The sequence below is a fragment of the Centroberyx gerrardi genome, chromosome 3 (genome assembly GCF_048128805.1).
Source record: "Centroberyx gerrardi isolate f3 chromosome 3, fCenGer3.hap1.cur.20231027, whole genome shotgun sequence".
Classification (NCBI taxonomy): domain Eukaryota; kingdom Metazoa; phylum Chordata; class Actinopteri; order Beryciformes; family Berycidae; genus Centroberyx; species Centroberyx gerrardi.
Window position 1 is genome coordinate 34628592 of NC_135999.1, and position 27193 is coordinate 34655784.

Genomic DNA, 27193 nt, shown 5'->3' on the forward strand with positions numbered 1-27193 from the left:
TCGCTTTTGAGAAATAAAGTCGCCAGGGGGGTCTGAAAAGTCGCTAAGTCTAGCGACAAAGTCGGCAAGTTGGCAACACTGGATCCGAAACTTTGGACACTTTCTGTCGTTTTCTCTGGCCTGTCTCTTCTCTTCGCCCCTCGCTATTTTCTCTTTCTCCAGCGCGTTGTGCAACAGTAATAATCATCCGTGCGAAACACTGAGTGTGTATATAGTTATATGGATTAAACGAAGCTTCGATGCAAAGAATTTGCATCGATGATTTTTAGTAATCGAGTTACTCGAGTTTCTCGAGGAATCGTTTCAGCCCTAACACCAAACATTACCATTCAGTTCAATATGATGAACATTAAATTTGATTATTTAACGTGATTTTGCTTATGTGAGCCATATCGTCATATATATCGATATCGAAAAAAATCCTTATGATTATCGTGATATTGATTTCAACCATATCGTCCGGCCCTACTTTCTAGTTCTTTTTCTTCTTCCACACACTTTTTCAGCACCTTCTCACACCGTTTGGGTGATCACTCTAGCCTTTAGGCTGTTCTTCCCAACCAATAAGCCTTCAATATGCAAATTCTCCCAGTTCTGATTGGCTGCTTCAACTTCTTCAGTTTGAGCACTCACTCCACACCACTGTTTTATAGATTTAGATAGGCTTTCACTCGTTCACTCTTTTACTCTTTCTGCTGCTAATGTAACTACTACTTCAATTACTTCAACTACTTCTACTTCTACTACTACTACTACTACTACTACTACTACTACTACTACTAAGAGTATTACTACTCTTTAGTTAGATTAGTCTGTAATCTGTAACCCCCCTCACACTACAGGATAATCTGGGCCGACAATCAGTTCTGACCAGCCTGCCCCCTCGATTCTCAAAGGAGGCCTATCGGGGTCAAATCAGCCCAATTATCCTCTAGTGTGTTCCCAGCCTTATGAAGAAATTTTACCTCGCTGCAACCTGTAGTCAATCAGAAAGACTCTTACTCTTTCTGCACTGGCAGTACTGTGGCAGTACAGAGTCTTTCTGTGGGTCTTTCTTTCTGTGGCTAAAGAGGTTGTGCAATAATAGTAATAGGCTACAGGGATTGTGTGTTTAGTGCATTAGTTGCACGATATGATGCGATGGGGCTGTACCATGGTTGCTTTGCGTTCTTTGTATTGGTAGGTAAGAATATGTACGTATGTTAAATTGTATGTGTGTGTTTTTGATGATGTATGTAGAACTGATATGCATAAAGCAACACGGAGTCCAAGACAATTTTCCCCCATGGGGACAATAAAGTATATTTTATCTTATCTTATCTTAACTGTGCATTTCACAAACTGTAAAACAAACAAACTTAACTCTAACTCCTCCCACACTTTACATTCATATGCCACCAAAATCGATACACATAGGGCCGGATCTACTAACATGTCTCAATTTCTGACGCAGCAGAATAGCAATTGCGGGTGCAATTGGTACTGCCAGTGCAAGGTATTTACTAAAGTAGGGCACGCAAATAAGTATAGATAATTAGAATTGCGACTGTGCAAATATAGGCTACGGGCCCAACAATGCACACAATAGACTGTTTGGTGCTTAATGATGGATAAAGGAAGAGCAAATTTCTCTCCCTCCAGTGGAGCTGGAAGTGTGGGTGGCGGAGACAACTCCGAAGAGCTCTCTGCTGCCAAGGAGAGATGTTTAACCAGCACGTAAAAAGGCACTCTGGGGTTACATAACAAATGAACATGAATGTAGAAGATAACTAAATCTTTGTCCCTTAAGGGATAAACTCAGCTGCAGTGTGTTGCTCCCATCCTGTCAGCTGTGAGATGGGACCCAAAAAAATGACGGCAGGCGGTGGATCCATCCCATCACCTTACTGTGCCATCCCAGGCTCATGTTGCAACTGCGCCAAAGCTCATCAAAACTTAGCGATCTGTGCATCTCGGCATGACACTTTTACTCAGCAGCCTTGTAAGCCTTGTAAAAGTGCTTTATTTCTTTCATCTGGGGTTCTACATGAAATTAATTGAAACATTCTTAGTATTGTGAACTCTGATGCCAATCTATCTCTTATGTGTTCCAGTCATCAGAGGTGGAAGGCAGGCTTTCAGCGTTTGAAGCCCAACTAGAGAGTCTAACTTCTGGGCTAGACAGGCTCACTGCCCTGGAGACACGCCTGGAGAAACTTGAGCACTGGAGACACACAGATAAGGTTGACCAGACAATTCTACTTTACTCTATTTTATCCCATTGCATTGTGCTTTATTCTACTCTATAGACCCAACATCAACGCATCCATTGTCAGACAGCTTGCAGCTAGACATCCATTATCAGACATGTCTGTCTGACATGCTTCTTGCCTTTTTCTCGCAAATTCAGGATGACAACACCCCACAAACGGTCCACAAGCTCTAAACCAATTTTTGTGGTGATAAACACATATGTCAGAGTATGAAGTCAATTTCATCTGCAGGCACATCCACCTAAACTAACGCTTAACAAGCAGGTTACTTGTGTTTTCCTGGCTCCTAAACCTTGCATCAGTGTTAATTAGGGGTGTCACGATTCTCCAAATCCACGATTCGATTTGACTTTCGATTTTAAGGTCACGATTCGATTTTCGATTTAGCCTAAACATTTTTTTTTTCAGCACTGACGGCTATGTCATTGTTAGACTATCGAGTCTTGATTTGTAAAGATCAACAGATCATTGGTTTTATGCCCTGACAACTGTCATTTACATTTTCAAATTCTTTAAAAAGATGGTATCAAGTGTGATATAACTGCCGTATTTTTTTTTGGAATGTTCCACACTAAGGCCATATGGTCAAATTTTTTCAAAGTTTTTCCATTTAAAAAAAACACAACTTTCCCTTTAATTTGGTACCAAATACATGGCAAGGCGATTCAGCGCGTCTCCTTACTTCAGTGTCAACATTCACAGTATGACAACAAAACAGATCCTTCCTATCTTGGCTAACGATAAGTTTTCAAAATGCATACAAATCCTCCAGCGCTTCAGCCCACACAGTAATAAGATCAGACAGTAATAGTCGCCAAACAAATATGGAAAAAGTCGCCAAACTTATATGGATAAAAGTCGCCGCAACCTGGCCAGTCCTCCTACCGATTCTTCGGCGTACTGCCTCCCGGAAAACAGCATCCGTCTCCGGCGGTGACAGCAGATAGGTCCCGCTGTTTAGTGAAGGTGATCTTGTGTCTTGTTTTATCGAGCAAGAACAGCGATTTCGATCAAAAGACTTCAACTCACAATGTCTTCGTAACTTTCCACTACATACAGCAGGTCAGGTTCTGTCTCACAGCACAATCTGACAGCTTCCAGAAGGTTTTAAAAGCGTGACGCATAGCCAGCGAAGCCATTTTTAGATCTAACGTTACCGGTGGAGGACGACTAAACCCGGGGAAAATCAAACGTCTCAGTGTCACCAGATATATTTTCCGGTTCCGGTTCATCGATGACAACTTGAAATATATATAAAACAAAGCTGATAACTTGATTTTCTTTTGATTTGACTTGATTTTGATTTGATTTTAAACGATTTAAAAATGACGGGCGCTCTTGGGCGCTATAGTGAAATATAGAACGGGCGCTCTCTAGCAGCTACGCTGTGTCGTCATTGAAATGTTTTTTTTTTTTTTCTTCAGATGCGTGCAAGTAGGCAGGGGTGGAGAGAAAAGAAAATACTGGGAGAATCGCGAACCTGCTTGTGATTTGGAAGGTCGAAATCGAACGCTCATTTCGACCGATTTTCGATTTAGAATCGACATCGTGACACCCCTAGTGTTAATGCTGTAGGTCAGATCCCCATCTTATCAACAGACAGTTGTAGAAGAAAGAGGAAAAGGGGAAAACCAAAAACAGGCATTAAGCCTTAGCCACAGCAGGGCTTGGCTGCATGTCTGATAACGGACTTAAAGGTCCCATATTTTACACTTTTCAGTGTTTTATTTTAAAGGATAAGGCTGGTGTTTTTTAATGCATTGCTTACCGTCAACAAATCAAATAACAACATCAGCAATGATTTTGTTATGCCAACAAGTCTCGTCCAAGCTGGTGCCCAATGAAGCCATGTCCCAGCAGCCATAGAACTCCATTGTATCAAAAAAACGATTAAAAACACGTCAAAGAGCCATGCCGTTGCTCTGGGCAGCATATTTCATCATTGCGATGCACCGGCCAGCTGACTTTTTCCTCAAACAACTTAATAAGCCGACTGTAAACACTTTGCGATCTCAGGAAAGTAGTTCCGTAGCACCGAAAATAGTCCCCGTTGTAATGAAGAATTTGTTCCCATTTGAATTTGATTTGGTAATAACTACAACAGCCTGACTTTTCGTGGTAACAGTTAGCGATTTTTAAAATTGAAACAATGTCTTTGTGAGCTGTATTTCAAGGTTTTTAGCTTACAATTGGAGCCAATGACTTCCGGGTTGACGGCTAAAAACGGTACGTGGGAAGTCAGAAAGTAACGGGAGTAGAGCAAACGCATTGTTGATTTTGTTATTTTCATAGGATTTGTTGACAGTAAGCAATGCATTAAAAAACACCAGCCTTATCCTTTAAGTCTTGAGGTCCAATCAAAGCTGTGTGTGTGGTGTCATGTACCAAAAACACTCTCAATCCATTTTTACACGTTCATTTTCCAGCATCTCTCTGAGCCTTGCCAAGAACAGGCTGTTTCTGTGTCTTTAAGGCTCATTAATATTAACGACCCCTCTGTTCTGATTGGCTAACCGTTTCAAGAGTGAAACATGAGACACCTCAGACACTGCAGCTACAGACAGCGAGAGGCAGGGAAAACTCTCCAGTAATAAACAATGACATTTTCTTACAAAAATGATAATGAGCGAACTTTTGTGATGCTACAAAGTTTCGGAAGTCCAAACGGCTCGTTTAGAGGGTTGGTTTTCTAATCTGGATTGTGTGGATTTAGTTGGCGACAGTGCGTTTTGATACTTTCACGATGTTTAGATAGCACATCCAACTCCATTATATTCAAAGAGACAAGGGAAATCCTGTTCTACACGATATGGGACCTTTAAGGGTTTGACTCTGAGGTTTTATGCACTCTATCGGTAATAATCTACTGTATGCAGTGTTTCCTGAGGGAAATATGTTAGTCAAGGTGGTAGTAGCAGACTAACTTTAATACATATTTTTTTCTGTCTGTCATTTTTGTTTAATATGCAAGGGTAAATTAACTTGATTAAAATAGTTTGCATTGTGTTTGCAACACCCTGCAGCTGTAGGTTGAGTGAGTTCAAATATCCCAGTGTGTCACACATGAAAGGCAACTAATGCCATAGAATCATCTTCAGCATTGAATGAAAAAATAAATGTTTTTGAAGTTTTAACTGAATATAACATATAACCTCATGGCCACTGAGGTTCAGGCTCAGGCCGCCAATTGATTGACAGGGCCCTACAGTATCAAAAAACATTAAGTGAGCCATTCTCAAGCATTCTACCAGTAAAAGTGAATTTGAGAGTACATTCACTTACTAGTGTCATATGTCCAGTGGTGGATGAAGTACCTGAAAGCCACACTTGAGTAAAAGTACAGATATCTTACCAGAAAATGACTTTGGTAGAAGTTAAAGTCACCTATTAGAATATTACTTGAGTAAAAGTCTTAAAGTATCTGATATTTACTGTACTTAAGTATCAAAAGTAATTTTCTGATATTAAATGTACTTAAGTATTGAAGTAAAAGTACAAGTAAATGCTAATAAAAAAGCAAGCGGTCAGAATTTTGAGAATTATGAACTTCATATAAGCCTCCCATCAAACCACATCCACAAGCCCAGCTGGAGTTATCACCTCAAAGGCAGCCAGAGGAGAACAATGGGACCTGACAAACATGATCACAGCAAATCCTGTGCTATGAGATATGAAACATAAGATGAGCAGATTCTACAAAACACATTTGTGAACCAGAGAACATGTACACCACCATAAAAATGGAGCCTACATTACACTTGAAGAAAAATGAGGTCTTCAAGAATTTAAAGAACAAAATCCAGTTTTTCCTTTCCTCCCATTCCTTCATTTGTCCCTCCCTCCCTCCTTCCTTCCTTCCTTCCTTCCTTCCTTCCCTACAGTAACAACCCAGTCATTAGTTGAAACTGAAAAATTGTCTGTTCATCTGCAAAAGAAGTTGGTTTTTAAAATTGCGAGAATTCAGTATCGCTTTTCTTGGGCTGAAGACAAGTCCTGTGATGCTAAATAGTCTTTCACAGGCCGCTGAGGCAGATAGAGGCGTGTTCAGCTTCACAGACAGCTTGCACACAGCTGGGAAGGATTTCAGCAAGTCCATGTGATCTGCTGAACAGGCCAAGTATCCGTCCAGTTGTTTGGAGTTGTCTTGTGCTTGAGACGACTGCTGGGCAGAGAAGAAGTCATCTTCATCAGATGAACTGGACCTGGTGGCATCACCTAGCTGCAGGGAGGGTTCTTCCATGTGCTGCTTGATGTAGTCCATTCCTGAAATATAGTGAGGATGAAAAGTGGCAGGAATGTGGAGACGGACAACTTCTCTCGTTGACTACACCAACTCGTGTGTCATTTATTTGAAACCAACAGCCAGACAATTTTCATCGCGCTACCCAAAAAACACAACAACACTACGTCGAGCTGACGTCACTCAGAAAACACAGACTTTCTTAAAGGGACCGTGTCTCCTTAACCCTGAGAAGCACACAATATAACTGCGTGTGTTAAACATACCCAAACCACAGATTATGGTGAATAATGTCCATAGAGTCCGCCACAATAGGATTAATACAACTTTCTAACATGTCATGACCCCAACCTAAGGTTTTGTACTAAATAGTTTGTTTTAATTTGAGGTTTATAAATGTAGTTTTATGCACTATCCATGCATCCATAATTGATTTGTGAATTTGCCAATATTACAAAGTGTCAAAATGTACACTCATACACTTATTTTTCACTATGCCCATGTTGTCTTACCCATTCTGATTGTGGCATCATCCTTTGTCCAAGTTGTTCGGAATTTTGGAAGAAGAATCGCAGCTGCAATCAACTCAGGGTCTCCTGACATGTGGCCAAAACGATTCTTTATTCCCACCTGTAAGGCAAGGCAAGGCAAGTTTATTTGTATAGCACATTTCAGCAACAAGGCAATTCAAAGTGCTTTACATAAAACATTAAAAGCATTGAGACAAAGTGCAAAAGAAACACATTATGAAAGGACATTTAAATACAATTAAAAATAATTATTAAAGAGTTAAGACAATAGAAAATAAAAATAAGCTAAAATAGAATAAGACAGGTATAAAATAAAAGGATAAAAGTTACCTGTAGAGCATCCACCAGAGGCTTGCAGTACTACGGTCAGCAGGTTGATTGTTGGAAGTAGCCACCCCATCTGGGCATTTGCTTCTGCTTGCAAGATGTTGGTTGCCTGGGCGACTGGGCTCATGGCAGCGGCATACTCTGTGAGGAATGCGAGTCCAGCTGGATTAAACCTGTGATGAAAACAACAACACCATTTTATAACACTATATAACCATTTCATCGGATTCAACAAAAAAATTGCTGGATGAGTAATTAAGTAAAATGGACCAATGATAAGTGGAAGTTGGGATACAATGTGAAACAGTTATTAGTGCCCACACATCGACAGTTCTAGAGACATTCAGGACATTTTGTTCAATTATGATGAAATAATAAAACATACAATAAAACATACATAATTCTTACTTACATTGGAACCTTTAAGTCTGTGCAGATGACTCTGATGGCCCCCTCTCCCTTGTCTTTGATTATCGTCGGCAGTCTTTCCACTGCCAGGAACAAGGAGTTCCACCTGGTAGCATTCAGGCACAGCAGCTGGAGGGAGCAAGCATCTTCAACAGTTTCGGCTGCAAGTGTGGATCTTCCACATTTGTTCCAAAGTGCATTACACTTGCCAAATGTTGAACGGTACACTTTCTTGTATGCCTCATTGAATGTTGCTTTCATGGCATCAACCGTAGCTATTAGGTTGAGTAGGTGACAAGCACCGCGCTGGTGCTTTGGGAGCTGGAACTCGAAACCATCATCTTCATTCAGAAGCGCTGACACATCAACAAACTCCACTTCTTCACCCCCCTCTTGATCCTCTTCATCCTCTCCTGGTTGAGATGCATCACCTTCACTTCCGACTGCACTGTTGTTCTCATCTTCACCAAAAACTTGGAAAGCTTTTATGAAGTTAGAGCCATTGTCTGTTGTTCTCAGAATCTTCCCCCGAATTTCGAACTCGGAATGGATGTCATTCAGGGTGCATGCCAACACATCAAATGTGTGTGAACCTCTCAGTTGTTTACAGGCTAGGGCTGCAGAGCATCTTTTGAGACTGTCAGGGTCAATCCAATGGCCAGTAACACCAATGAAGCTCCAATGTTCATGTCCATCTGACATGCCTGGGCTTGAGTGGAAATCTTCTTCTTCTTCTTGAGTTTTATAGCGGTTGGCAAACAACGTTGTGGTGCATCACCGCCACCAACTGGAATGGAGTGTGGATCGTGATTAACGTAACTTGCAAGCTAGGAGCACTGATTCGCCAAACCTGCTTGCTTGCTTGCAGGCTACCAAATTTCTTCCGATTTATTTTGTAGTAACGAGTAACGAAGATGCTTTGGGGAAATGTATATATGGATATATATACATTTTATTTAGGAAATGTAGTGGAGTAAAAGTGAAAGTTGACAGAAATATAAATACTCAAGTAAAGTACAGATACTCCCCAAAAATACTTAAGTACTGTAACGGAGTATTATTACTTTGTTACATTACACCACTGCATATGTCCAACTATGCTACCACGGTACTTCGATGCAGATGTATAAATTACCCTTATCAGTGACCAGTAGGAACTGCAAAAACTTTGAAAAAGCTTATCTCCTACACAGCTCTCTGGGACAACCAAACCTCCCATCCTCTGGAGCTACAGTAGCCTTTAATTGGTGCAAACAGTAGTCATATTTTCACAGTAGAGATGAGTAAGCTAGCTAATTAAAGCAACGATCCAACAGAAACATGTTCTGTCTGATAAATTTGACAAGAGAAATGCACAAAAACAGGTCTGGATTAATGGCTTCTGCTACTCTAAAAGGTTCTTGGAGGTGTGAAGTAATCACAGTAAAAAAATTGAATCATGTTACTATGCCGTTTCCCCAGAGTCACCAACTATAAAACACGCCCCCTTGTACAAGCCAGTCAGATTTTGCTCCAGTTTCTATGTAGACACCGGACTGTCTGAAATCAACCAATCAGCGCTAAGAGGAGGGCGGGCCTTCCAGAATGGCCAGCCAATCAGCGCAGTAGTTCATTAGCATAAGAAGCTGCTTATGTAAAACAACCTATTTTCTTGTAAGTGGGAAACAAACACTGGGAAGTGAATAGCTAAAGCTATAACTAAGCGATTTTTACTGAAAAAAACGTAACAGATGTATTTTATACACACCAGGTAATTATATAAAATTGCTGAAAAAGCAAATGATACCCCTCCTTTTATGTGGCAATGTTATTGTTGTTGTATTCTATTCTTATTCTGTTATATTACATTTTATGCTCTTGTAATCTATTACAGAATGAAGGACAGGTCATCACCATATCCAGACAGAGCTGGGACAATCTGATGAGTAGAGTCGTATTATTGGAAACTAAGCTAGAACTGAGCAATACACAGGTAGGACAATTGTGTGTTAAGCTTGTGCCATGACGTTGTTAAAGGAATAGTTCACCCAAAAATGAAAATTCTGTCATTATCTACTCACCCTCATGCCAGTTGAAACACAGGTGATATTTATTTGTCCACATAACACACAGGGAGGTTGCTAGTACAACTCTGTAGCAGCAGAGTTCCAAAAAGGGCAAATAATTACCATAGAAGTACTCCATACAGCTCATGCAGCATAATCCAAGTTTTATGAAGCCAAACAATAGAGCTCAACAGTGACCGCCCACTTTTTGAACGGCTCCAGTTCCGGAAGAGAATTTCCCATTCATTCACTCCATTGAAGTTTCAGAAAATCCTTATATAAAGAGTTTAAGCCTGGAACTAAGCCAACCAACTACAAGATGAATCGTGACCATAAAACATTTGATTCGGAGCAAAAAAAAAATTGGAAAACGGAAAAAAAGGCAAAGGTACAAGACTGTGTACATAATTATTTTAAGAGTGAAGGAACTACTCATCCCATAAACCATTGTGAATCCCATAATCCATTGCGAATGATACCTTTTCCAAAGACTTCCAACCTAACGATAGTTTAGCGCGCTTCTTCTTGAATTTAACCTATGTCATTATTATAGTGCTTATATTGTTAATAATAGTGTTGTAATATATTGTAGTTTGTGTTGTGTGTGTGTGTGTGTGTGTGTGTGTGTGTGTGTATATATATAGTGTTTCATATAGTGTATAGTATAGTATAGTGTATAGTGTTGTCATCAACATGGTACAGTGCTTCGTTCCTGACTGCAATCACCGCTCGGGCGTCCATCAATGCCGTTTCCACCGATTCCCCACGAGTGTGTCGGCGAAGAACCGGTGGATCAGATATATAAGGTAATAATGTTACTCATTTTTAATAAATGTGAATTCGTGATCCAGTTACATTCACGTAGCTAACGTTATGCTAATATTATGTGAGTTAGTCACAGCTGCATAGGATAAGCAGCTAGCTAGCTTTAAGACTGTTTGTGCTTAGCCCAGTTGTTGGTTGTTTGTACGATAAATCTCTAAAGTAACCACTGGCCCCTCAACGCCGAAGCACACACATATTTCTATATATTTTCCTCAGAAAAATCAATTTTCAGATTCCATTCACATCGATCAATACTCAGTGTAACAGTAAGGGAAAGCGCCTACACGCATGAAGTCAATTTTTTTTTTAAATGAATGAGCTGAACAAAATAAACCTGCAAGATCATGATTTCCTCCCTGCACTTTTTATTTTCACCTTTTTAAATCAATTAAAAACACCATATGTCCATATAAAATACTACCCATATAACTATATAGCACTGCTAGTCATATTTTTCAACGTACAGCTCATTTAATCTACAGCTCTAACAACAACTCTCTAACTTTCCACAAGTCTTTGTCTTTTTTATATGTTTACTTTATCAAATGGCTAGTCACTTCCGGCTGTGTTTCCGTCCGCGCAGAGTTTGAATCTCTCGGTGAGCTCTGCCAATTCTCACTGTTTTACTACATTTATACTTTTACTTCTTTTATCGATCCTTCAGCTTTTAGCTGTTTTTTAACACATCTTTTACGAATTGGAAAAATTGTAGCGATCAGACCTTTGCAAGTAGAATTTTTTCTCTGCTCACTGGCGTCTTATCTGCTCACCAGCTTAGCTAGGCTTGTTTTCAGCCTGGTGGCTAAGCTTGACAGCCCTGTTTTCAGCCTTCCAACGCTGGTTTGGCTAGGCTGTTTTTATTCCTGGTGGCTACCTTTTAACTACATATAACACTCTGGACTGGTCTTACTCTCCACTCAAGTGACAGAGAGTAAGTGGGATGTTAACTGCTGTAATGGCTGTGTGTGAGTCGTACCATCTTACCTTCTCAGAGTTTAAGGACAACATCACTCGTCTGGAGACTGAACTCAGTCAGAAGGACAAGCTCATCCTTGAGTTCTCAACTGTCGCTACTGCTCAGGCTAAACATCTTGCTGTCCTGGGCTCCACTGGCTACGATGTCCGGGACAGGACCGGCCCGACTCGCTCCCCCGACTGCTCAGCTCCGGTACCGGATAACGACACCACCATCCCATGGTCCGGCTCCGTCATCTCCGGAGCTCCAGAGGCTGCCCCTAACCAACCTGAAGATCCTTGGATCCTCCTGGGAGCTAAACCCAAAGCCCCGGTCAGCTCTACTCCCCGTCATGAGCCTGCTGAAGGTTGGTCTGTCGTGGGTGGGGGTAAACTCGGTGGCAAGCGGTCCTATTGCTCTCATCCACCCCAGGAGATTCAGCTCAAAAACAAATTCAGCATCCTGGATTTACAAGATTCCCCCCCATTGGCCTGTTAGTCCTCTGCACCCAGGCAGCACATGCCGGCTGCGCATCGGCGCCCCGGGCCGGTGACAGGCTTCTCTCCGTCGCCTCCGCTCCTGACACTGGGCTGCCCTCGGGCCATCCACCAGGGGCGGGATGCAGCTCCGTCGTCTGCTCTTCGCTGCCCTGGGCCGCAAGCTGGTGCAGCGCCGCCTCCATCGCCTCCATCGCCTCCATCGCACCCCAATCACGGCCCACGGTCCAGTTCCGGGGGTGCAACTCCTTCACGGAATTGGGGAGCACAGCACTCCCCACTTAAGATGCTGATAATCGGTGACTCCATTATCAGAGATATCAAACTTAAGTCGGCAAAGACTTTTTCCTTCCCAGGTGCTACGGTCTCAGATTTAATGGTCGAAATCCCCCACCTGCTCCCACAATACTCGGACATTAAAAAGATAGTCATACACATTGGCACTAATGATACTCCTCGGCAGCAATTTGAAGTGCTCAAACAAGACTTCATCAGACTTTCCAAGCTCCCTGAACTCAATGGGAAAGACGTGTTCCTTTCTGGACCTATCCCCTCTCTGGATGCGGAGTGGGGCGTTTCACCAGACTCATTCAGCTCCATTCCTGGCTCCAGCTTCACTGCAGGGTGCAGAACATTGGTTTTATTGACAATTTTAATTTGTTCTGGGAGCGAGCTACACTTTTTAAAAGGGACGGTTTATATCCAAACAGACTGGGATTTCGCATGCTGTCTGCCAATATTCTACACAACACGCTGATTAGCCCAGGTGTGTGACTACCATCATACTCCAGTACACCTGTCACAAACTCTTCTTCCCTCACAGTACATGACTTTGCAACCAGCACAGGCACTGTACCTTACTCTAGCTCCCCCTACCGGTCCACTATCACAGTAAATAATAATCATACTCAGGCTAGAAACCAGGCTGTTCCACCCACCGTTTGTATGATAGCTCCCCCTGTTGGCCTCCAGTTTCTCATATCCCTGTTATCTGGAACCCCAGACCCACTTTGTCTGCCTCAACTCGCCAGTCTAGGGGTGGTCATAATAAGAGATCACTGCACTTTATTAACTGTCTGCCCGCTCCCCAATTCCCTGTTCTGTCACCTGCCCCTCTAAAATGTGGCCTGTTAAATGTCCGTTCCCTTTCCAATAAGTCCTTTATTTGCAATGATTTTATAACTGCTAATTGCCTGGACTTTTTCATGGCTACTGAGACCTGGCTCACTCCTAATGATGCTGTCCCTTTAATTGAGGCTACCCCTGCCAACTTCTCCCATTTTCATCTCCCCCGGCTTTCAGGTCGGGGTGGTGGCATTGCTGTCATCCATAGGAATAGTTATAAGTGCTCTTTTCTGTCTTTTGTTTCTTTTAACTCTTTTGAAGTTTTAAGTTTTTTAATTTCTGGTCCAGTTCCTCTGCTTTGTATACTTTTATTCAGACCTCCTAAGCTAAATGGTTTTATTCATGAATTTTCTGAGCTGCTCTCTCTTGTTATACCCAAATATGATAGAGTACTCATCCTTGGTGACTTCAATATCCATGTATATTGTCCTACTAATCCTCTCTCCCGTGATTTCCTGGATCTTATTGAGTATTTTAATTTAAACCAAATTGTTAAAGGTGCCACACATTCTAAAGGCCATACTTTAGATCTGGTCCTCACCAGTGGTTTTCCCCACATAAATATGAACCTCATTGACTTTTATGTCTCAGATCATAAAGCCATTGTTTTTAATGTTCCCTTATCTCCTCCCTCTAGTAAGCCTTGTGCCACTGTTCTGTCACGTGTTCTTAATGCTGATTCTGCCAGTAAATTCTGTGAAGCTTTCTCCAATACCTTAACCTCGAGCTCTTTTATGCAGCAACAGTGCCCGGAGGCTCTGGCTAATTCTTTCAACACTACCTGCCTCTCCATCCTTGATCATATCGTTCCTCTTAAAATCAGCAAGAAAAAGCATAATCCTTCTCCTTGGTTCAATGAGCACACTCGGGCCCTCAAGAGACAATGCAGAAAAGCTGAACGTATATGGAAGGCTAATAGGTTACAAGTTTCCCTTGACATCCTAAGAAGTCACATGGTCAACTATCAGACTGCTGTTAAAGAGGCAAGATCAGCCTATTTCTCCAGTTTGATTTCCAGCAATTCCCATAACTCCAAAGTTTTATTTAAGGTTATTGATTCTGCTGTCAGCGGTTCCTCCACCTCTAATACTGAAGTCAGCCCTGAATTAGTGGAGGAATTCCTGACTTATTTTGTTAAAAAGGTGGAGAATATTAGGACTCAGATTGTTTCAGACATGCGTGTCCTATCTGCCCCCCCCCCCCCCCCTCAAACTGTGCAGTGCTGACTCAATTCCAGCCAATTTCCCTCTCAGTCCTAGAAACCACTGTCTCTCATATTAAATCCTCTTCCCAGCTTGATATTATTCCCCCTAAGCTTTTAAAAGACGTATTGCATACTGTCAGTCCTGCATTTTATCAATTATTATTTGCTCCTTGGCCACTGGTATTTTTCCTTCTTCCTTTAAACATGCAATTGTGCAACCCATGTTAAAGAAACCTAATCTTGACTCGCTCACTCTGAGCAATTACCGACCTATTTCTAAAAAAATCTTTTGTCTAAGGTAATGGAGAAAGTTATTGCCTCTCAACTGATTGATTATATGAATGTTAACAGCATTTTCGATAACTATCAGTCTGGTTTTAGAGCTCTACACAGTACTGAGACGGCCCTAGTCAAGGTGACAAATGACTTATTCCTTGCTGCAGATAAAGGTGAAAGCTCCATTCTGGTCCTGCTAGACCTGAGTGCGGCCTTTGATACAGTAGACCACTCTATCCTTCTACAGCGCCTTGAAACTTGGGTTGGTCTAAAAGGGTCTACTCTCAAATTATTACGCTCCTATCTGTCCAATAGAACCTTTTCTGTTGTTGGAAATTCCTCATCTTCTGTTTACCAGTTCACTCATGGCGTTCCTCAAGGGTCAATCTTGGGGCCGTTACTGTCCTCCATTTATATGCTGCCCTTGGGTCAGGTCATTAATAAGCACAATGTACAGTACCATTGTTATGCTGACGACATCCAGTTATATGTCCCGTTACAACCCACTAATCATAGCAGCCTAACTCAATTTACCGCCTGCCTTTCTGATATCAACTGCTGGACTTCTCAAAATTTCCTCAAACTTAATGATGACAAAACAGAAATTATCTTGTTTGCCACACCCAAGTCTTTCAGTCAGATAGCCTGCAATTTTGGAGCCCTATCACATAACATTAAGCCAACTGCAAGAAATTTGGGTGTTTTATTTGATTCTGGCCTTTGTTTTGATGACCAAGTTAAGAAGGTTGTTCAATCATGTTTCTTTCAACTTAAGTTAATTTCAAAAATTAGATCCTTCTTATCCTTTGAGGATTTACACAAGGTTGTTGTAGGAGCTATTTCATTAGTTTGATTATTTCATTATTATTATTTGTTATTTTTGCATTTGTATTTTATTTTTGTAGACACTAGGGGCACTAAGCACCAGACCAAGCACTTGTTGGGTGAATGGCAGGATTAAGGATAAAGGTATCAGGTGTGTCAATGTCAGGTGATGCACCAGGAAGGGACATGGTTTTTTACCAGAGCAAGAGAGAGGTGGCATGATGAACACATGTATGTTTGCTTTTGAACTGGAAAAATAAATCAACCTAAACGTGGATCTTGCCTGGACAATGAACTTCTTAAATTGCCTGAGTACAACCCAACTGAAATGGTGCATCAGTGGCCTTTTGTTGTAGGTTTTATTTTGAAGAAAATCCTTTTGACAAATAGCCACTACATAAAGTAAAAAACCTCCCTTGGAACAAAGTAAGAACCCGTCCTTGGAACAAAGAACTTTGGAACAAGAAAACAGAAAAAAGAAACATTTCTTGGAACATTTGTTGGATTCTTTGGATTTCATGTGGATGCGCATTCTTGGATGCACATCATCAAAGGCAAGCTTTCGCCGACACGCCAAACAAAGGACCGGCCAGCCACGCAATATCAAGTTCAGCCAATCCGAAGCAGGAGCGCACATCACAATAAAGAAACACCGCGCAGACATGGTATGCGCATTGGACAAACATTGACTAAAGGAAAACGGCACAACGATTGGAGCTGACTGTCATGTTTTCACTGCTCAGCATTGTCCTTTGGCGGCGTTAATTGTGTTGGCCATGAATGTGTTTTGTTGGATTGGTGCTGATTGTTTGAATTGCTGCTGCGGTGTTCGTTCGTGGGTCTCTATTGATGTGAAACGTAATACGTGTCGTGTGATTGTTTTATCTCGCTGTGCAGAAATAAGTTGTGGGCTGAATGATACATTGTTTCAATTCATTCTAGCATTTGGTTTCCGGTTGTGGTATTGATACATTGAAAGCATTTTGAACCGTGCTTGTGATTGTTTCCAGAAATATTTTATGGTTACGCTGCAGTGTTGGTCGCGCGTGTTAAAGGGGAAGCGCACAAAATGTCTGACGTCACTAACGATAAGACAGAGGGCGACATGTCTGTGCCATCAGAAAAAAAGAGACTGTCAAGGGTCTGGCTTACCGCATAGAAAAGTATCAAGCAGCAAGAAAATCAACATGCAAGCAACCAAGCAAATATATGAAAAGGCTTCAAGTGCTTATGGAATTCAAGGAAAATGTCACTGAAGTGCAATGTGAATTGTCCAATTTCATCAAGTGCTATGATGAAGCAAGAGATGAGCATGCATCTTTCTTAAGCTTACCCATACCTCAGGATGAAGTTGAAGAACAAAATCAGTGGTTTCACACACAAATGACACTCTACTGTGATTTTACGGAAAATGTAAAAAAATGGCTTTTTGATGCTGGTCAACCATATGCACACCCTAATATCAAATGTTCTGAACATGTTGATGTCTTAAGCGTGACAGACTCAGAGGAAGTTGGACCTGGGGATAGTGTTTCCAATGTCTCACGCTCTAGATCTAGCCATGTAAAAGTTTCATCTCAGGTATCACGTGTCTCTACAACATCCTCTGCATGCATCAAGGCTGAAGCTGAAAAAGCAGCTCTTATGGAACGTGTTGCAGCACTGAAGAAAAGATATTTAATAGAGGCACAAGAGGAACAACTGAGAAAAGAAAAGGAAAAACTTGCATTGGAAACAGATGGCAGTTGCTAATGCTAAAATCCATGTATTGGAAGCCAATGCATCAAGGAATGGCTCTAGAGTGTCAGATGGAATGCGCTCTTATTTTGAAAAGGCTAATGCTCAAACCACCAGTAATCTCAATCCTACTGCAGCTGCCTACAATCCTGAAAAAGGGCTAACTGACTTCTTACCTCCACCATTGGTTGTTCGTCCAAAGGAAAGGACACAGGAACAAGTTTCTAAAAAATCAGTCAACCAATGCCCAGACTCAAGCGACAAATCAAGTGCAAGAAACTCAACTGAGGTCCAGCATGCATACCCATACCCATGTACAGAGAAACTCAGTGGGGGATGTTCACTCTCAAACTCCAATGCTGAGTGATAACAGTTAAAGGGACATCGTCAATATCATGCAAAGACAAAATGACATTACTACTTTATTGGTCAAACAAAATCTCTCATCTTCTCTCCCACCATGAGACATTCCAGTATTTAATGGAGATCCTCTTCAGTACCAAGCTTTTATCGGAGCATTTGAAAATGGAGTAGAGGAAAAGACAAACAACTTTGGTGACTGCCTGCACTTTCTTGAACAATACACCAGGGGTCAGCCACAAGACATAGTGCGCAGCTGCCAACATCTTCATCCAGATCAAGGATACGAGAGAGCTAAAAATCTTCTCCGAGAACATTTTGGAAATGAGCAAAAAATTTATTCTGCTTATATGGACAAAGTTTTCAGCTGGACACCTATTAAAAGTGAGGATGTTCAAGCATTACAGGCTTTTGCTCTCTTTCTACATGGATGCTGCAATGCAACAGAACAAATCATGTACATGAAGGAATTGGACATGCCATCAAACATGAGAAACATTATGCTGAAGTTGCCCTATAAGCTTAGAGAAAAGTGGAGAAGCACTTCCTGTGACCTGCAAGAGCAGGGCAGAGGGCCATGTTCTCAGATCTCATCAGATTTATTGAAAAGCAAGTCAAGATTGCATCGGATCCCTTGTTTGGCAACATTCATGATACACAACTTGTAACTTCAAGCAAAGGTTTCACTCCAAGGCAAATAAAGGACATGAAAGGGCATAAAGGAAGCAGTTTTGCCACCAATGTTACTGCAATAGAGGGAAAAGCCAAGTCAGAATGGATGGGGGAAAAGGAAAGCTCCTCCTCCCCCTCTACTTACCAAGGCTGTTTGTTCTGCAAAAAAAGTGGTCACTCATTGGACAAGTGCTCACAGTTTAAAGGGAAAATTCACCGTGACAAGATTAACTTCATCAGGGAGAAGGGAATCTGTTTTGGTTGTCTGCAAGTAGGCCACATTAGCAGAGACTGTAGGAGTCGATTGGAGTGTAATGTGTGTAGCCAAAAGCACCCGGGAATTCTCCATATTGAGCATCAGGATAAAGGAACATCCTCAGAACAATCAGAACAGCCAGCTAAATCAACGGTGAGCACTGCAACTGCTGCACCCCAGACATGTGGCCATATCGGGGCCAGTTGTGAGGACGACTGCATCTTTTCTATTGTCCCAGTCCAAGTGAAGAGCCTGCATTCTGTTACAAACAATGGGTCAGGAAAAGACTGTGGGCAGTCATGTGATATCAGGTTTGGAAGTGTCTGGATTGGACAAGGATGACTTCATTGAGTTGCCTGATGTTTTCACCCAAAAGTGCATGCCCGTGACCAAGCTGAATATTCCCAAGCAAGAAGACGTTGATCGATGGCCATACTTGAGGTGTATTGAACTCCATGAAATTGACTCTGACATTGACTTGCTCATTGGAACAAACGCATCAAAAGTGATGGAACCGTGGGAGCTGGTTAATAGCCAGGGATGCGGTGAGAACCAAAGTTGGATGGGTTCTTAATGGTCCTCTTCGAGGTGGAAACGGCAGCAGGAAACAAACTGACTGTTCTGCTGTAACTACCAATCGAATTTCCATTGCAAATATTAAGGAAATGCTGGTTAATCAATATAACCATGATTTCAGCGAGAGGTCATCAGAGGAACAGGCTGAAATGTCAAGAGAAGACATTAAGTTTATGAATATTGCTGACAGCTCAGCAGTGCTGAAAGATGGCCATTACTCCCTTGACCTACCTTTCAGACATGAAAATTCCATCTTACCAAACAACCGCTGTATTGCAGAACAGCGCCTGATGAGCCTGAAGAGGAAGTTTGGAAAGAATGAAAGGTTTCAAGAGGAATACACATCTTTTCTCAGTGATGTAATCGATCAAGGCTATGCTGAGATTGTTCCAGCAGACCAACTGAATCAGAGTGATGGAAAGGTCTGGTATATTCCACACCACGGGGTATACCACCCCAGGAAAGGAAAGTTGAGAGTGGTGTTTGACTGTGGAGCAGTGTACAAGGGAACATCACTAAATTGCCAACTGTTACCAGGTCCCAATCTTACCAACTCTCTCATCGGCGTCCTTAACAGATTCCGACAGGAGCCTGTTGCAGTGATGGCTGATATCCAGGCAATGTCCATCAGGTCAGAGTCTCAGAAAAGGACATCAACTTTCTCCGCTTTCTGTGGTGGCCTCAGGGTGATACCAAGCAAGCTCCAGTGGAATATCGCATGACCGTTCACCTGTTTGGAGCTGTGTCATCACTGAGCTGTGCGAATTATGCACTAAGGAAGACCACAGATGACAACCCGTCTCAGTTCTCTACAGAAGTGGTCAGTACCATCAGCTGCAATTTCTATGTGGATGACTGCTTAAAGTCTTTTTCTTCAGAGGAGGAAGCAATACAGATGGTGAAAGACCTGACTGATCTCTGTCGTAAAGGGCGGTTTAACCTCTCAAAGTGGATAAGCAACAGCCGCACAGTTTTGACATCAATTCCAGAGGACAGCAGAACAAAAGAAGTGAAAGAGCTTGATTTGGATAAAGACAGCCTTCCACTGGAGAGAGCACTTGGAATCCAGTGGTGTGTGGCTATAGACAAGTTCAAGTTCAGAACTACAGCGCAAGAACGACCACAGACGAGAAGAGGCATCCTGTCAGTGGTCAGCTCCCTGTATGATCCCCTGGGATTTCTTGCCCCTTTTACTCTGCCAGCCAAGTTAATGTTACAGGAGTTGTGCAAGAGGAGTTATGGATGGGATGAAAAAATTCCACAGCCCTTCTCTCAACAGTGGTTCGAATGGCTACAGGGTCTTGAAAAGATAGCAGAGTTTAAAGTGGATCGTTGCTTCAAACCCAAAGATTTTGGAAAACCCATCAGTGCACAGTTGCACCACTTTTCTGATGCCAGTCAGGAGGGATATGGTACTGTGTCTTTTCTGAGGTTGGAGAACAGTGACAAAAGGCTGCATGTTGCATTCCTCTTCGGAAAGGCCAGAGTTGCACCACTAAAACAAACCACTATTCCCGGATGGAACTCACAGCCGCTGTCCTCGCTGCGCGAGTTGATAGGATGCTCCAGAAAGAGTTGCAACTTCAACTGCAAAGATCAATCTTTTGGACAGACAGTACAACAGTCCTAAAATACATCAACAATGAAACCAAGCGTTTCAACACCTTTGTTGCAAATAGAACAGCTGTCATAAGAGAAGCAACTGATGTTGAACAATGGAGATATATTGGTTCTAAGGAGAATCCAGCTGATGAAGCATCCAGAGGAATGAAAGTGGATGACTTCCTGACAAGCAAAAGGTGGATTCACGGACCAGAGTTTCTCTCTAAGCCAGAGGAGGAATGGCCTAAATCTGCCTTGGATCTCAATGTGATTTCTTCTGATCACCCGGAGGTCAAGAGAGACCTGGCAGTCAACTTTATTGCCAAAGACACAGAAAATCACACCAATTATCTGATCAACTACTTCTCAACTTGGATGAAACTGAAAACAACTGTGGCCTGGTTTCTGAGACTGAAACAACTGCTCAAGCTACTGAGACAGAGAAGAAAAGAAATCCATGCTGCCATCAGCATCATTGAAAATGACACAGAGAAACAAAAGACAACATTGGAGAAAAGAATGCACAACTTCAAAACCACAATCAGTAGACAAGGTTTGTGTCCTGAAGATTATGCCAAGGCAGAGCAGGCAATTATTTGTTTTGTGCAAGGTCAAAGGTTCAAAGACGAAATTGCCTTATTGAAAGCCGGCATTAATGTCAAGAAAGACAGTCAGCTGTATAAACTTGATCCAGTATGGGAGGACGGAGTACTGAGAGTGGGTGGTCGTCTGAGTAGAGCAGCAATGCCAGAGGAAACTAAACACCCTGTTATCCTGTCTAAGGATCTACATGTTTCCACACTTATTCTGCACCACATCCATCAACAGCTAGGACATGGAGGAAGGAATCACATGCTATGCCGTCTCAGGAAAAAATACTGGATAACAAACGCCAACTCCGCTGCAAGGAAAGTCATATCCAAATGTGTCACATGCAGACGTCATAGAGGAAAGATTGCTGAGCAAAAGATGGCAAACTTACCAAAGGAGAGAGTCTTACCTGATGAAGCACCATTTACCAACGTGGGGATAGACTACTTTGGTCCCATCAATGTCAAAAGAGGAAGAAGTATTCTCAAAAGGTATGGAATTATTTTCACCTGCTTGACCAGTAGAGCTGTGCATCTGGAAGTAGCATACACTCTAGATACAGATTCCTGTATAAATGCTATACGAAGATTCATCTGCAGAAGGGGACAGGTATCTAGCATGAGATCTGACAATGGTACAAATTTTGTTGGAGCCAACAGAGAAATGAGGGAAGCTCTGGCTGCCTTGAACCACAACAAGATCCAAGGTGCCCTAGTACAAGATGGAGTGACATGGAACTTTAATCCTCCAGCAGCATCCCATCATGGTGGCGTATGGGAGCGCCTGATACGCTCAGTGAGGAGGGTGCTCAACTCTGTTCTCTGCTAACAATCACTCGATGATGAAGGGTTGCAAACTGTCCTCCGTGAGGTAGAAGCTATTCTGAACAGCAGACCTATCACTAAAGGATATCACTGGATTGTTTGAACAAAGAGATCTATACATCAGAAGGAGATTGAGGCAGGTGCAGTATATAGCTGACCTCTTTTGGAAGCGGTGGATCTCTGAATACTTACCTGTGATGCAAGAGAGACAGAAATGGTCCAGAGTAAGAAGAAGCCTCGCTCCTGGAGACATTGTCATAATTGCAGACGCTACAGCTCCCAGAAGCTCTTGGATGATGGGCAAGGTTTTGGAGGCTAAACCAGACGCTAAAGGCCTAGTGCGCACTGTACGTCTTCAAACAAAACAGTATACTAGAAAGGCCTGTCACAAAGGTCTGTTTGCTACTGGAGGCAACAGCCGAGAACAATATGAACCAAACTTGACTTTTCTTTTTTCACAGAAACATCACAGAAGAGAAGATTCAGTCAAGCTTAAATACATGACACATACCACATACTATTGAGTTTACATTTTTTTTTTTTTTTGTAATTGTGTTTATATTTTGCACAATTAGGGGCCGGAGTGTAGGAGCTTTTTCATTTGTTTGAATATTTCATTATTATTTGTTATATTTGCATTTGTTTGTATTTTATTTTTGTAGACACTAGGGGCACTAAGCACCAGACCAAGCACTTGTTGGGTGAATGGCAGGATTAAGGATAAAGGTATCGAGTGTGTCAATGTCAGGTGATGCACCAGGAAGGGACATGGTTTTTTACCAGAGCAAGAGAGAGGCGGCATGATGAACACATGTATGTTTGCTTTTGAACTGGAAAAATAAATCAACCTAAACGTGGATCTTGCCTGGACAATGAACTTCTTAAATTGCCTGAGTACAACCCAACTGAAATGGTGTGAAATCAGTGGCCTTTTGTTGTAGGTTTTATTTTGAAGAAAATCCTTTTGACAAATAGCCACTACAGTTGTCCATGCCTTTATTTTTTCTCGTTTAGATTTCTGTAATGCCCTCTACACAGGTATTACTCAGGCTTCCCTCTTTCGCCTTCAATTGGTTCAAAATGCTGCTGCTAGGATTATTACTGGTTCAAGAAAACGAGATCATATAACTCCAATTCTGGCCTCCCTGCATTGGCTTCCCGTTCATTTTCGCATTGATTTTAAAATTTTACTGTGACCTTCAAGGCTTTACATGACCAGGCCCCTAATTATATCAAAGATCTACTAACCCCTTATGTGCCTGGGCGCCCTCTTACATCGGCTGATAGTGGCTTTCTGGTTGTTCCCAGAGCCCGGCTGGTGACTAAGGGCTATCGGGCCTTTGCAGTCCGGGCCCCCAAACTCTGGAACAAGTTACCTGCTGAGATTAGGTCTGCTAAATCTGTCACTGCTTTTAAATCTCTTCTTAAAACATTCTTTTTTAGAAAAGCTTTTATCTCTGTGGGAATTTTATTATTATTATTATTATTATTATTACATATATATATTATTATTTTTTTATTTCATTTTACTCACTTATATTGTACTATTATTGTTTTATTGTATTTTATCCTTTTGTGAAGCACTTTGTAACATTGTTAAGAAAAGTGCTATATAAATAAAGTTCATTATTATTATTATTATTATTATTATCATGCCTACCCCCTGTATATAAGACCGTATGTATAATTATTATTTTCTTCTTTCAGACGTGCAGACAGGAGGCCCAGTGGCAGTTCTAGAGTGTGCAGCTGCCATTTTACAGAGGGACTTGAGAGGGGTCCAATATGGTTCCCCGGGCGTGGGAAGAGTCTGCCCGTGGAGGGCAGTCCGCCCATGGAGGAGAGTCTGCCCGTGGAGGGCAGTCCACCCGTGGAGGAGTCTGCCCGTGGAGGAGAGTGTGCCTGTTGACAGTGTGCCGACACCCAAATGTCAACGTTTCATGTACTCTGCATCAACCCTCGATGAAAAGGTCCTTAGAATGGAAACTGGCCTCCCAGACAGAAGCATCTTCAACATCTTTGTTGGCTATATGAGAAGATTTAGAGTCCATCGTTTATTATGCTGGCTGGAAGGTAGAATCCCTGTCACTTGATGACCAGATGACTTCATGACTCTCATGAAGCTCCGTCATAACTACACCAACTTGCATCTTGCTCAGCTCTTCCAGTGTAGCTCCACTTGTGTGACGAATGTAGTACTTACATTCATCTATGTTCTCCACGAGTTGTGGTTCAAGGACATCATGACCACTGTGCTAAGTCGGGAGAAAAACCTGTCAAGCTTACCCTCTTCATTCCAGATGTTACCATATCATGCTTTTTGCACATTGTGCAAGTATGATGTCGACATAAGCCACCAAGCAGCTTCAGGTAATAGGCTAATGTTACATAAACCACAAGCACAGTATTGGTTAAGTATTGCATTTTAGATATGTGTTAAAGTTGTACTTGTACATCAAGTTTACAACCACAAACCTAAATGTACAGGTACAGCAATTAAGCTTGCAATCACAGATCTGAATTTACAAACTTGCAAAACTAAGTTTACAAGCACGGACCTAAATGTACAAGTACACCTTTATGACACATTCCACAATTCCATAGTTAAGTATTGAATTAAAATGTAAATAAATGTAAACACATTCTTCAATAATTTTGCTATCCCCTATTTAGCTCACTTTTTGCTTTCCTTGATGTTTCAAATGGCTAGAAAATTTCTCCCTAAAATTAACATCATTAACAATGAAAAACACATCAGCAAATTGACAAAAAAAAGTCTAGTCAAGCTTGGTTTCTTTTTTTTGAAACAAATCCTGCTTTTCTCAACACGCCAGGCAAAGACTAGTTTCCTCTACCTTCGTACCAGTTTTAGATTACTGTGATATTATTTGCATGTCCCACTCTCCGCACTTAAGACTCTTGATTCCCTCTACCACTCAGCTTTATGCTTTATCACTAACCTCGGATCATTAACTCATCACTGTGTCCTGTATCAGAAATTACACTGGAACTCAGTAGCCACCAGACGATTGATAAACTGGTACATTTTTATTTATAAAGCCATTATCGGTAAACTGCCCTCTTACTTGACCACACTCCAATTTGCCAGCAATGCCTACAGTCTAAGATCACAATCCTGCATTCTTCTTAAAGTTCCTACAACAAAAACTGTTTTTGGTGAAAAGGCGTATTTTGCCCCCTGGTCCTGGAACAATCTCCAGTTAAAGCTCAACCATTTTATTCGCCTAAATCAGTTCAAACAAATTATCCACAGTCTTATGCAAGATGTGTGCTCCTGTTTCTGATCTAAATTGTGACCTTTTGTTATTGTACATTTTTTAGTATTTTTCTTTTTCTGTACTGTTTTTGTATGTTTTATTGTATAACCCCTGCTGCCATTTCTTGGCCAGGTCTCCCTTGAAAAAAAGATTTTGAATCTCAATGGGACTTCCTGGTAAAATAAAGGCTAAATAAAATAATTACATTTAAAAAAATTAAATGCAAAGTAATAACATTTTATGTGTCTATTCTTGTAGCCACCTATCTATCTACCTATATAGACATTGATTTGAAATTTAAGTATGTGCTACAAAGGATGAATGCAATGACTGTAGAAACTGTACCAACAGCTCGTGGGCTTCACCCCTCCACATCGCCCCGAAGCCCAACGGCGGGTGGCGCCCGTGCGGCGATTACCGCCGTCTCAACAACGTGTCGACGCCGGACCGCTACCCGGTTCCGCACATCCAGGACTTTTCCGCCCACCTGGCGGGGAAAGTCATCTTTTCCAAAGTGGACCTCGTTCGTGGATACCACAAATGACCCGCTGGACGTCCCCAAAACGGCGGTGATCACCCCATTTGGACTGTTCGAGTTCCTGCAGATGCCGTTCGGCCTTAAGAACGCCGCACAGACCTTCCAGCGCCTCATGGACTCAGTGCTACGGGACCTGCCTTTCCTTTTCATCTATCTAGACGACATCCTCGTCGCAAGCACCTCCAAAGCGGAACACCTGTCCCACCTTCGGACTCTCTTCAAGCGGCTCAGCCAGCACGGGCTGATCGTCAACCCAGCCAAGTGCCACTTCGGGCTGACCACCATCGACTTCCTTGGTCACCATCACCAAAGATGGGGCAGTCCCCCTCCCGTCGAAGTTGGACGCTGTCACAAATTTCTTGCGCCCGCTCACGATCAAGTCCCTGCAGGAGTTCCTCGGCATGGTGAACTTTTACCACCGCTTTATCCCCCAAGCTGCTCGACTCATGCGACCCCTGTACGAGGCTCTGAAAGGCAAGGCCCCCAAACACGCGGTGGACTGGTCCGCGGAGAGGGACAAGGCGTTTACGGACGCTAAGACTGCTCTGGCTAACGCCGCAATGCTGACGCACCCGTCTCCCACGGCCCCGATCGCCATCACCACGGATGCTTCGGATTATGCCGTCGGCGTGGTGCACGAGCAGTGGGTGGGCGGTGCCTGGCATTTGAATAGAATTCTTTGGGGAACGTGTATGATAGGGGTTTGCACTTGTATTTTTCATTTTCATACCTCCTTGTATAAAATATCACCCGGCAAAAATGCACCCCCCCCCCCCCCCCCCAGATTTTTTTACAAATTGCACCCTGTGGGCAAGATTCACATGCGCAAGGTCTGGGTGCACGCAAGCGCGAACTCAGTGCGATTGTTTGGCTTCAGAAAACTTGCATTATGCTGCACAAGCTGTATGGAGCAATTTTATGGTCATTTTTTGCCTTTTTGGGACTCTATACAACTAGTCACCACTGACTTTAGTTATTTTGGAGAAGGCTTCTACGTTATTGTGCTGGCAACCTCCCTGTGTGTTATGTGGACAAAGAAACTTCACCGGTGTTTCAACTGGCACAAGTAGATAATGACAGAATTTTCATTTTTGGGTGAACTATTCCTTCAATTTCTTCTCTTCTCCTTCATTTATTTATTCATATATTTTGTCTACACTGTCTATATGTCAGTCTGTTTGATTGATCCTTTGTTTAGCCAGAGCAGTCACACCAGCTATGTTTGCATGCATGGAGTATTCCCTTCTTAC

General features: G+C 42.2%; 1 protein-coding gene across 1 annotated transcript in view; it reads left to right on the plus strand.

Annotated features, from left to right (window-relative positions):
- The window catches only part of cep44 (centrosomal protein 44), a 48656-nt gene that overhangs the window by 12223 nt on the left and 9240 nt on the right, over window positions 1-27193 (plus strand). The window contains exons 5-6 of the mRNA XM_078290718.1: window positions 2094-2222; window positions 9631-9729. Coding sequence (XP_078146844.1) covers window positions 2094-2222; window positions 9631-9729 — 228 coding nt within the window. The remainder of the gene's footprint in view (window positions 1-2093; window positions 2223-9630; window positions 9730-27193) is intronic.